The 13,224-nt window shown below is 41.8% G+C and overlaps 1 protein-coding gene across 5 annotated transcripts in view; it reads right to left on the reverse strand.

The window, feature by feature from the left end:
- The window catches only part of KCNMA1 (potassium calcium-activated channel subfamily M alpha 1), a 1,543,535-nt gene that overhangs the window by 56,791 nt on the left and 1,473,520 nt on the right, over nucleotides 1-13,224 (reverse strand). For 3 of the 5 annotated variants that reach the window (XM_078643368.1, XM_078643365.1, XM_078643366.1), the window contains one exon: nucleotides 8,446-8,474. The exons of the other annotated variants lie outside the window; for them this stretch is intronic. In XM_078643368.1, the coding sequence (XP_078499494.1) occupies nucleotides 8,446-8,474 (29 nt within the window). The remainder of the gene's footprint in view (nucleotides 1-8,445; nucleotides 8,475-13,224) is intronic. 5 annotated transcript variants of the gene reach the window in all.

Below are 13,224 nucleotides of genomic sequence, written 5' to 3' on the forward strand. Positions count from 1 at the left end.
CATTGCTGCACATATATTCCTGACAAGAGTCAGAATATTGAGATGTACATTAAAAACATTACAGAATTACATTCAGAAAATGTACCTTTAGAAGATGAAGATTATTCAGAACGCTTGAGCAAAAAATTTGCAGCAATCAAAACCTGGTTTCAAGAGATTGGTGGTTCAATTTTAGGCAAAATACTGACTCCTTTATTAGTTATAGTTTTCGTGATACGTTTATTGAAAATTAATTGCATGCTACACAAAAGAAAGAAATATCTAAGGGAAAAGAAGAGAATTTATAAGCTCAGAAAGGAACAAGATAAGGACATTGAACTAGAAGAGTTTCGTAGATCACAGTATGAGAGTTACAAGCAGACAGCAGAAACAAAACTTTAGAAACACTAATATAGTGAAAGTCAAAACATGTTCAAGGGTTTAAATTTTTGCTAAAAGTTTTAGGTGTAGTTTGGTGATTTTTAAATCACCAGATGAGGGAGTTGATGGAGCGAGGTTCAGAATAAAATTTGATTTTGACTCGCAAAGTTAACTTCCATAATAAATAACCGTATTAATTGATTTGTGGAGAATTATAAACCAACCTAGATTAAATGCATTTACATGACACGAGGGACTAATACATGTGCTCTTTTGTTGCACTTGCAAGTACGTTGAAATTAATAAACTAACCTTGTCTATTGTCTTTGTCAGTATTAAATGCGGCTGTTTAACTAATGGCATGTGCTTATTTGTGTGGCTATGTTATGTCTTTTCCTCTTTATGTGACATCAGTTAGTGGAGAATTCTGTGGCTTGTGCTTAAGCTAGGTAACATAAATTAATGGGTTAATAATTAGCAAAGGGGGTGGGTAACAGAATGGGTCTCAATTCTCTAATTAATTGATGTTTTGTGTTTGTTTGAATACTAGTTTCCAAGGAAGAGGCCTAAGGCCTAGCGTTTTAAAGAGGGTGTTTAGAATCCTGTCCAGAGTGGAGGCCTGCACGTATTCAGAAGTGCAAACTTTACCACATCGACAGTTGTCAAAGAAATATGTTGAATAGTTTTCTGTGCAAGACGTGCTCTGAATGTGACAAAATCAAGGTTAGGATGCGGCAAATCTGCCAAGTTATGGAAGTAACGGACTGTTACTTGAAGAATGTTGCATTTCCGAGGAAGCCGAAAGACATGTATTTTGACGGACAATGAAGTCAAAGAAAAGGCACGGTTTTGGGTTGGGAACGTGATGAGCTGACATGGACTGACATCTGTCAGCCAATAGGAACTCTGGATGGCAAAAGAAAGAATACATTATAGTGAGATTAGCTAGACAGAAAAGGTATAAAACTTGGCCCCTTTGACAGGAGGGCGCTTCTCGCTTTCCGATTCCAGAAGGGCGTGTCGTGCTGTTGAACTTTCTTGGCGCACGTAAGGATAATAGGCCTAAATGATTTTTCCCTTTCAGGTGGAGCAAAGAATAGTTAGGGAAATAGCTTGAGGGATTGGAAACTGTTATTTTGACTTAAACATGCTTATTGATTTGCTTTGAAATGTCAGTCTAATTGATCATTCCTCATTAAATGCTGCTTATTTGCTAATAAAATAATGATTTATTAAATAAAATGCTTTTTCTTTGAAGAATAAAATTAATAAATTAGATTTTGATTCGACAAGCTGGTCTTGTTTATTCATGGTCTAGTTACCATCAGCTGATCCATTTACCTTAGTGACTTAATTAAAATGATATTTGCTTAAAACCATGGTAAAAGTTGATAAACTGCAGTTGTATATAAATGTGTAAATAGTTTGTAAATAGGTTCTGATTAATTAGGTCACATGGTTCAGTTGCCCAAAAATGGTCTCGTTAGTTTATGGGCCTTGTGAGTGATTTATGATTAATGGTGAGTATCATAGTGTTGGGTAGCGTTGTTGAGACAGTTTTTCTATAGGGGCGCTGGATCAGTTTCATATGGGGTTCCTTGTGTTCTTCTTACATGTATAGATAATTGGCCATTCCAGCACATTTTGATGTCTTACCAATTCTGGACCTACTACAGGTTATCAATATTGCTGTTCATAATAGTTATTCACATTTTTGCGTACTTTAGATATTGCACCCTTAACCCACATATGTCAAGAAAATTCCACTTCTTCCAGCTTTGGCCGCAACAAATAGTGTGCTATCAACTTAACACTGGGGCTACAAGGATCATATCTGTCTGTCTCATCTTCATCCTAAGAACTATCAACCTGTATTCACTTATTGGACAACCACACACCCACTCTGTTCTAATTAGCTGATGACACCAATGGTGTTACCATATGGAAAACTCTTTCCTCTCCATCAACCTGCTCCATGTCATTCTAACTATCATCGTTTGGTCCACACGTTTATACTTCCCTTGCAGCCTGAAAAAGTCAAAAGTGACGAAAGTCATGTCTGCTCTATTTGATACTGCTGGCTGTATCTGATGTCCTTAGAAATCAACATGAAAACTTCATAACCCATCATTAGAATATTATTATAAATAATCTCCTTTAGAAACTGCCAATGGCAATCTTGCCACTTGAATGTATTTTGTATCGTTAAACATTGTATACCACTACCAATCAAAAAGCTGATACTGTCTTTAATCTTTTGAAAAATAAAAAAGGTTTGTCTTCACGATTTTACTAAACTGTTTTTGTATTATATTGTGCATTATTAATACACTTGCTATGCTCCAAGTAACTTGTGTATTTGTGTTTCCAAACATGTATCATACAGGAAATTACAAACTTCTTTCACCAATTATTCTCTAATTTGGGAATCTCAGTAAATATGAGTTAATTTGTTCATGATCAAACAATCTGGGATATTCATTTACCCATTACAATTATTTCTAACGTTCAATATTAGAGTTATCCTAGGATAGCTGATCCTTGTTTTTAGCTGATTAAGCTTTGGTACTAATAGTGAAATGTGTTTGTAATATGGAAATATGGCAATTATACTTCTACACAACCTTACCAAGTATGATATTCCCAATTATCATAGGACAAGTAAGTTTGCATGGTCGGTTTCAGTATAGTGTAGCCCAGCTTTAAAACATTATACATATGGTGTGATAAAACAGGCAGAACCTATTGTGGTAAACGTTTGTCTTTTCCTATATATGTGTGTTATACATATTTAAAATAATTACATTATGTTGCTGTGTCTGAATATTTCCTTTCCTAAGGTATGCCATTTCTTAAATGACTTTATATGGGTGCTCTGCTGTCTTAATTCTGTCATGGTTAATTATTTGAGAACATTGGAAACAAGTAATAGTTCTTCATATTTAAGAGCACTAAGATATGATCAGCAGTTGGCTGGACCAATTAGATTTTTACGATCATATGATGAAGATTTCCATCCCTCATATATGGGAATTTATTGAATTTCCATACACTAAGAGGATTTGTTATGTTATAAAACTAGTAAAGAATGTATATCAGGACTATACATTTTGCCAAAGGTATTTAAATGATCAATGAAAAGTTTCCTTTTGACCTCATGGATTTTTGTAAAATGAATAAGGGCATTGTAAAGCTTTAATTTGAAAAATTGGTATTACTGGGAGATTTTTACCTCTAAATAGATTATTGATGAAGTCAGGTTTGGATGTTGAGAGGATGTTTTAAATGTTAAAAAGATCTTAGGGACCGATTTAAACAAATGCAGTTGGACTGCCCAGCCATTAGTGTAGCAGAGGAAACAACTTCGCCACACCTTTGGTGATTTTCCACCTCATTTAAATGTCCCCACCATTGGAATCGTGCTGGCTTGTATAGTATTAGCAACCTTGGGGGAATGCTCTGTCACAGCATAATGAAAGAACCGTTACAAATGTGGATGCTGGAAATATAGCTTCAAAGAGAGTGGTATATTTCTAGTACTCTTTTTAAAAATGTCCAGTTATGGCAGAGTATATTCTCAGGGGAATTTCCAATAAGGTCATGCCCACATAAGTGCTGGCAAACTAACTTAAATAAATGGGAGGGCCTTTCTAGCACCATTTCTGGCAGTGTCACCGCTGCCTGACAGTTTTCCTGGTGGCAAAGCAGTCAAAGCCTTTGCCACCAGGAAAGAGGTGAACGGACATGATTTCCATTCATTTTATGATCTAAACCCTGCCAGCGCCCATCTATGAAGCAAACACATTGTCTCTGTAATATGGTAAACTTATGATGAAAGACTTCTTTAAAAAAAATCATGCAGTTGTTGGCCTACAGAAGAATTCTGTACTCAGATTGTATCATTTTAATACTTTGATGCATTTATGCTTTAATTTTGGTTCTGCCATTTATCAAATGCCAAAGCAAAAGATAGAGCTGATTGCAGACACACTAAGGACACACTCCCCAACTGGAACCAAGATAAATATAGGTTTTTAGCTCTTTTTGTAGTATTGGATCCACTACATAGTAATTGTACATACACTATTTTAATATCAAACGTCATAACATTCAGTATACCTCATATGAAAGCCCCATATAAAAAGATCTTTCCAAGCATGGATGAATCCTTAAAAGATAAACATTGATCCAACTACTGCAGCTATCCAAAATGATCCAAGTAGTCTGAAGTGGAATACCCAGGGCTGAATACATTTTGGCCCTGAGAGATAATGTGTCATATGGCTAGAGCAATCTGCCATACAACATCCTCTGACACATTCTGTTAACCAGAGCAGGGAGCATGACCACTGACCTGGTCAGTGTGACTGCTCTCCCCCAAGCAGCTCCACAAGTAAGTGCTTCCCTCTCCGTCTGCCGGGTTTTCGAGGACCTCCTCCACCCGCAGGCTCCTGCCTGCTCCTTATCCCTGGTGGTCCAGTGGGAGAGCACTCTGCTCTTAAGCCTCACTTACACTCTTTTCTGAGTCCTCTTTCCTTTTTTTGCTTCTCAGCTCTCTTTTCTCTCTTGCTCTCTTTTTCGCGCTTTTGCTCTTTTCTTGTGCCCTCTTCTGTCTCTTTACTCCCTTGCGCTCCCCACTGCTGCCCCCGTTGCTCCTCCTCCCTTCTGTGAGTTCTTTCCTGGTCCCGCATCCCCCGACTTAATGGGTGCCGAGCGCAGCGGGCTTGCCACTGGTGCGCCAAAGACAAGCCCGTCTGCGCAGGACCGCGACCCGACCTTGAACACTGTCAGGGACCCTGGTCCTTCGACCCACCTCTGCTGTGGCTTCAGCACCCTCCACGCTCTCAATCCTGGACGCAGCAACAACTGCCAGCTCTCGATGCCAAGCAACACCCAAGTCCTGATCTTCTGTCGACACTGCCTCTGCACCTTCACCCACCAAAGTCAACTCCCTCCTGAAGAAACCCTCTGCAGACCTGACAGACCTCAAGAATTTCAGGCCCATCTCCCTGCTTCCATTCGCAGCCAACGCCATCGAAAAGGTCATCAACACCCAGCTAGCAAACTTTATTGAAGCTAACAACGTCCTGGACATCTCCCAATCCGGATTCTGCAGCAACCACAGCAGCGAGACCACCCTACTCACCACCACCAACGACATTCGCTCCCTCCTCGAACAGGGCCAAACAGCAGCCCTCATCCTCCAGGACCTCTCAGCTGCCTTTGACACCGCCTCCCACTGCACAATAGCCACCAGACTACACAACGCCAGTATCCGCTGAAAGCATTGAACTGGAAATGCTCATTTCTCACAGGCAGAACTCAATGAGTCAGAATCCCACCCTTCCTCTCAGAGCCAACAGAAATCAGATGTGGAGAGCCCCAGGGATCCTCCCTCACCCCCTCCTTTTTTAACATCTACATGGCCCCCCTTGCAACCATCGTCAGAAACCACGGCTCAGCATCATCTCCTACAATGACGACACCCAGCTCATCCTCTCCCTCACCAAAGAACTCAACATTATCAGGCAAAACTTCCAAGAACGCCACAGCCAGAGTGATCCTAGACATCCCAGCCACCACCACATCACCCAATACCTCCAGGATCTCCACTGGCTCCCATCACAAGAAGAATAACCTTCAAGCTCCTCACTCACGCTTACAAGGCCCTCCACAACATCGGACCAGCATACCTAAATGACCGCCTCTCTTTCCACGCACCCAAGAGACATCTCTCTGGCCACCATCCCACGTATCTGCAATACTAGAACGAGAGGAAAGTCCTTCTCCTACCTCGCAGCAAAGGCCTGGAAGAACCTCCCCGTCCACCTCCGGCAAAGTCCCACACTGCTCTAGTTCAGGAAGGATCTCAAGACCTGGCTCTTCACGTGACCCTAGCACTCAACGGAGCTGCAACCACCCCCCCCCCCCCCTCCCACCCGGTGCCTTGACACCCTCCCGGGTGAGAATCTGTGCTATACAAACCCCTGATTGACTGATTGAACCAGGTTTAAAAGGAGTGTATGATAGTTTGTATCACACTAAAGAGGACCCTTTTCTTCTTAACCTTAGATCTCTTTCATACTCTCAACTTAAATGTTGGTATGGTGTATAAAGACGTTAACATATCTGCCCCTCAGTTCTTATAGCACAATGACTCCACTCTTTCCATTGAGTTTATGGCGCAGCTGATTTCTTCACTCTCTGACTGAAAGATTCACCTTATAAAACAATACCAGCCAATGATCTATTTCCTTAGTTTTTCATTGCTTCCATGTTTCTCTGGTATATGCCCTTCGTAGAGTCTCTGATAAGCTCAATCCAGTGCAGTATATCATAAAGCTCCCATTGAATTTACTGTTATGGCTATTCTATGTTCTATATTTTGTTATATTTTTCTGTTGAGGTGGTTCCCTATCTACACCTAACTTTTATCTAATGCCTGAAGCAAACAACTGAATACTTTTCTGAATAGCAGGTTGTTGGGGTTAGGGTGCCCTCTTAAATGACCTTCTTTTTAGCATATTCTTCTTTTACGATTCATTGTTTAAAGCTCTTCAGCCTAAAAGTAACTTTCACTGTTTCCTACTGTCCACTGCTAGAGACCCCCTTGTTATTGATCAACGGGGATTCCTCTAACAATCTCTGCCTCTAATGAATACCTACTGTGAATACTTAATGCAGCACATTCCCTTTGGTATATCTGACTCTGGGTTGTATGCCAATTATGTGTCACTGCCTTGTTCGGAGGGCATGGTCTCTTGGTGTTTATCATACTCTGGTACGTTTTCTATAAATACCATAAGTGATACTTGCATTTTCAGGTTATATTGTTATGACCATCAAGACCAGAAAAAATAAATTGATCACTGATCAACCAAGTACTGGCAGCAAAATTTCCTCACCCGCTCCTCTCCCTTTTTGATATTTTAAGGTCCATTGTAGGACACAACTCCACTTCCTTGCAAGCAGTTCTCTGGATGCATTGTTTCCTCTGTTTATCTAGTATCTTGTGTGTTTGTTTTGACATGCTCAATGTTCGGGGTCAGCATCACACCATAGCTTGCCTCTGGTCACCAATCTCATTTCGCTCCTCTTACCTCTACGCTTTCACTGCTGCATCTTTTTAGTGATGATGACCTGCAAACTAATGAGGATAAGTACTAGGCAGCACCAAAACCTGTCCCTGGTGCCATACTTGGCAGGGGATATTATCCCGCTTTGTCAACCTTCTCCAACACTCAGTTTGGTGAGTTCACTAAATGATACTTCTATTTTCAGTCATGTGACCCATTGCCTCTGCGGAAGGTAAAATCGCCCAGAGGTTCCATGTAATGCAGTGTTCAGCCTTACATGGGTGGAACAGCTGCTCCACCACCAGAACTTACCTTCTTCGATTGCACCTCGGCTACAGCAGACAGGACTCCTAAATCCAAGTCTACGGTGTCAAAGTGATCAACCAACTGAAACCTTACAACTGACTGAGCAAACATTTCCTGACTCATACTTACTCCTGTGCGCAGCACAATATGTGAATTATAAAGCATGTGTCTAGACTATAAAATGCAACAAACATGAAAGTGCTCTACATACCTCCATTCCACCATCCCACCACAGCCCACATTGACTAGATGGAAGAAAGCCATTTTTTTAAAACTCAGACATGAAATATATAGGAACACATAGGGTGATGATGACAGGGGGCAAGGTGAAGCTGGCATCAGCCACTGGGTACCTGACCTTACACAGAGGACAAGACAGTATCAACATGACAGGCTGTTCACATGCAACGGAGAGCAAGCCAGAATGACAAGGGGTGGCTGAAGAAACTGAGCAACAGCAGAGCAGAAGCAACGGAAGCCAGAGCACTCTGGCCCAGGACAGAAAGCAAACCAAAAAAACACATTACAGCTATAACTAGAGGTAAAACTAGAACACAGTGCAACCACAGAAAACCAAATCCATCACCGGAGAAAGGTAGTCTTTTTTTATATTTTAATTTTCACAGGTTTTCAAAAAAAGACAAAATTATAGAAGGAAACCTGAGAGCAGTGGCAGGTCATGCATAACCAGTAATACTCGTACCTGAGCCCATTCTATTCGTCCGTGTAGCACTTTAGAGAGAGAATAAGCTGCATAAGTTGGGTTTCACGCCTCTTTCCCCATTGGTTACAGTACCACAGGAGCACTTTTACTGACGAGCCAGGAGGTTCAGGGGGAGAGAGCACAACACGAGAGCAGTCTGTGTAAAGACATGAGATCAGAGCCTCAATCTATCCTAGATGTACCCAGCACTTCAAATGGCAGGTGCAGCTCACTCAATATCCCCACACTTCTTCCTCTTTCAAGGGACACCACCTGCGCTTCCCAGTTCAATTTTTATTTTAGTAAGTCGCTAACGGGTCATCCTAGACTTTTAGGGGAACAATAACGGAACCATCAGACTATCCATCTAAGCCCTAAAATCAAGCAGGTAATATTTTGTTTACTCATATTTTCACTGCGCTCCTACCTACTGCTACATCACCAGCAGCTCTGTTGTAAGGATTCTGCTACGGTTTTGGCATCCAGGGCGGCTATGGGCCATCTAGTTATATAGCCAACCCCTACCAGACTGTTTGGGGGTCTTACTTTTCTCTGGTCCTTGCTTCTCTTCCATTGGTGGCTCGTGAGCGGAGAGCAAACGCCATAATAAAAGCTACACTGCAGGGAGCAGATGAAGCAACATTGCTACTCCTGACTGCAGGGGTGGGTCAGGGAGCGGGAAAACATACGCCGTTCTCCATCCCATTGCTGCTGCACTGAGCTCTGCCTTGAGCAATCATGGTGTGGGAGGTTCTCTGAATGGGGGTCACCATGCAAGACATTTGCAGCACTGTTGGTCAGCTTCTTTTTTAACTTTTTGATGCGATTTCTCTGGAATTTTTAATTGAGATGTTATGTCGTTTGTACCTTTATATTTTACCTATCTGCAGTACTCAGGTCAGCACTTTCAAATTGACTTGCATGGCATATTATGTCCATGCTGCATCCTGCTCTATCTGCCACCACGAGCTCCTAGACGCCACTTCTGTTCGCTCTACATCAAATAAATAAAGTGTTTAATACTCTCTCATAGGTCTTGGAACCCGTCAGACTCTAGTGTGACCACCTCTATGGAGGAGGGAAGAACAAATTGGCGGCAAAAGGGAACCTGTTCTATCTTGCTAATGAGCTGAAGTCTTGGAGCAACCGAACAATCATCTCCAAAGCCAACCAATAATGTGGATGAACTGGGCCTTTACGGTGGCACAGACAACTGGCACTGTTCAGAGCTCCTTTCACGTGGGCAGCGTAAAAAAGAGTAGCCACTACACAACTACGTGTTGTTAGGTATAAGGCACCAGTGCCAACACACCTCTATACAAAGCATCTGTTTTTTTAGTTTTTTTAGGCCTGGCATTAGCCAACCCTTCTTGTTTTACTACAATTCATTGTGTGATGTACTTATAGGGGCTTTGAGCCAGGCCTCTTCATCCATTGGTTTGTTATTGTGTCATCCACATTTCTCTTCCGCCACCTACAGCTTGAACCATGGTGCAGCTGGTCAGCCCACTTCAGCCATTGGCCATCCTCACTGTGAGCTACAGCGTTTTGTTCTTTCACAATGAGCATATCTAAGTAAAAACTACATCCCCTCAGCGCCAGGAACTATAATGACGATATTTGTTTTTTGAGAACAAAAATATTGTTGATTCTAGCTAATGCATTTTTTAGAATGACGAGGGCCCTTGAGCTTCCCCAACAATAATTATTTTGCAAAAACCATGACAAAACAAAGCAAGCATTCAGAAAGCCAAATGGCTGGCAGCAAATGTCAGATCTATTGGCTTTGCCAATGCTTGTTGAAGGTAGCTATGGCTGGATCAGCTGTAAGATTGAGGGAGGGCGCAGCTTACTATAATCGCAACCCTTTGGTTTCATTCCACAGATAAAGGGGTTAGTGGATCTGTTATGGCTGGATGTCACTACTTATTACCCCGCAAGTCTCTGGCCTCAGGTGACACTGCCTATCCTTCGATTACTTACATTATCAACCTCTCCCCTTGCCTCCTCTTTAATAACACCTACACCACACAGTCTACGTGCCTGCACCAGAGAATAAAGAATTCTCGACTCCTAACCTAAACAACGTATGAACAGATGAAGTGAAAATACAACAATTATTTTAGTAAGGGTTGCAATTTAGAAATGACCCCCTACTGTTACACTACAACCGCTTTTTCAAGTTTTAAGTCCACATTCTCTACACAGATGCATGTTGTAACCCAACAATTTACGGTTGTATATCAGAACATCGTTGGTAGAAATATCGCCCGACATAAATACTGTGTCGTATTTTTGCAAACAATATTTAGGACGCAATGTTTTTATCGGACGACATTAGGTCCACGATAATATGGTACCAGGCCCAATTGACCATACCTGGGTTGCTCGCAGTAGAAGTGCTCACAAAAGTATTCGATTTACACAGCAAAGCACCCAAAAATGTCATGCTTCAAACATCAACAGAAAAGAACGTGAACCACTCTACGCCTTCCAGCTTCCACTGGGAGGCAGAAGGCTGAGTGGATGGTTTGAGGTATAGAGCGTGTATACCCGTCAGCCACAAAGGGCTACTCAACAATCAATGGTGCCTGTGGAATGACTCAATGGGACGGTTTGGTCTCACACCAGCTCAGTCCTTGCCCTAATAGCACAGACATGTTTGGACTGTCTCAGGACCATGAAAAGCAAACAGGAAGTAGTGAAAAATGGCAGATAGTGTCTGTACATCAGCCCACGTTTGAAAACCATTGTGTTATGCCTCATTTAACAAACACTACAAAGGACAGCGAGTATGCTGATTACTAGCCAACATTTAATTGTTAATAGAATGCAAAAAGGAAATTATTTGTTTCTGTTTAGGGATGCACATATTGAAATATTTTTTTTTTTCTATAGCTAGATTTTTGTTGCCCGCCATTCTGTGCCACACTAAATTGTCTCAAATGCGCAGGCGGAAGATGCAGTGCCCTTGGCCCGTTTCCCCTATTCAAGTCTTTCTGCAAAACTTCTGTCACTGTGGTATTACCTCCCTGAACTATGTGTAAAGCTGCGGGGTTCACCGTGGCCACGTGACAAAACTACCCTTGTGCTCTGCTTCCAGTAGCACTATTACATACATGTGAATTGCACAGTTAAAACACGGAATGTGACCTATGTTATCAGAATGCGTGAAATGTCATTGTACGTGCTGACTGAAGGGAATAACTGAAACCCTGTTGCTGTGTAATAACTATTAGCAAAAGGAACAATTAGAACATTTGAATGTTGAGCGCTCCATTGAAGACAACGGAGTGCTCCGTGCTTCTAATGGCTGGTAGAAGCCCGGAACATCAACATTTCAATGGGGATTTCAACCTCCTCGTGCTCCATGAGGCCTTTGATTTACAAATTCGAACATTCGGCGCTCTACCAGCCATTAAAAGCCTGCTCCCTTGTTAAAGGTACGAGCAAAACGCTGGAGCGGGTTTAATTGCCTGTAGAGCCTGTTACAAAGTGCTCGAAGCCTATTTTATGCCTCTCGTCATGAGTAGTGCGAAGTGCCACCTCAGCGGGATATACCATACTAAACGATTAGGTGTTTTACCGGGTGCTGCAACACACCCACTGATACCTAATGAGGTTCATGTCACATCGCAAAAAAACTGGGTTGGAGTTTGGGGCCAAAATCAGGAACTCAGGTGCGAGTATGTCCATATCCAATTACTAGATGTATGACATTACAACGCATGCTTTTACATCGCATGCTTTTACAACGCTGTTTTAACAACGCATACCATTACAACGCATAGTGCTTTTAGGCGCTGGATAGTGAATTGTTTAATTTACTATTCCAACTCCAGTCCCCGTGGATAGTAGGGAAGGTGTTGGATAGTACATTAAACACATTCCCTATCCTAGAGCGCCCCCCAGCGCAATGCGTTGTAATGGTTTGCGTTGTAAAAATTGCGTCGTAAAGGCACTGCGTGGTAAAAGTTGCGTTGTAAAGGATGTTTCCCCCAATTACTCACTAACTCTTAATTTGGTAACAGCTGATATTACATTGAAGATTTGGGGCCGGTGGTGTCTGGGCTGAGCTAGACTACAGAAGAGCATGATGTTCGTGATGTGAGAAATACGTGAGGCTCGACTGAAGTGTACGAAGTTGGGGGACTTGGCAAATGAGCGAGATTCCATTTAAGAGTGAGTTTTGTAATTTTGCAGATTTTGGCTTCACTACAGTTTATGCAAGATAAACTGCAATGTGATAGAGCTTACTCCTACCTTACTCCAAAGTTTTAGAATTTTCTTTCAATGTATACACCCAGCTTGGAGATTCCTGCTTTTTCCAAAGCACCCCAAAACCATTTTCTTTATATCAGCCATTTCCTAAATGTTAATACTTTGGTTTTGTATATTCCCAGTATACCACCGTACTCAGAATGCCAGGACTCCTTTTGAAGTTACTTCTGTGCTGAAGATGTCACCTTGATTCAATTTCCTATCCTTGGATGTGGGTTCAAGCAGATGGTCAGAACCTGAAACCCGTGTTGGTTTTTGATGGCATAATTACACAATACCAAACTTGAGCATTTTCTGATTATCCTATTTTGGGAAGCAGTAACTGTTTCTAATTGCAGGAAGCCTTTCTTAAGTTATGCCTTTAACCTGTCAAGCCATACAACACTTTTTGTAGTGGCCTCAACTCTGATCGTGAAGATATGTATATATATTGGCTGTCTTTCATTTTCAATAGTCCGGTGGACAGCAGAGGGATCTCCTTGTCACACACTGCGTCTG

This window comes from Lissotriton helveticus, chromosome 5_1 (assembly GCF_964261635.1).
Source record: "Lissotriton helveticus chromosome 5_1, aLisHel1.1, whole genome shotgun sequence".
Taxonomy (NCBI): Eukaryota; Metazoa; Chordata; class Amphibia; order Caudata; family Salamandridae; genus Lissotriton; species Lissotriton helveticus.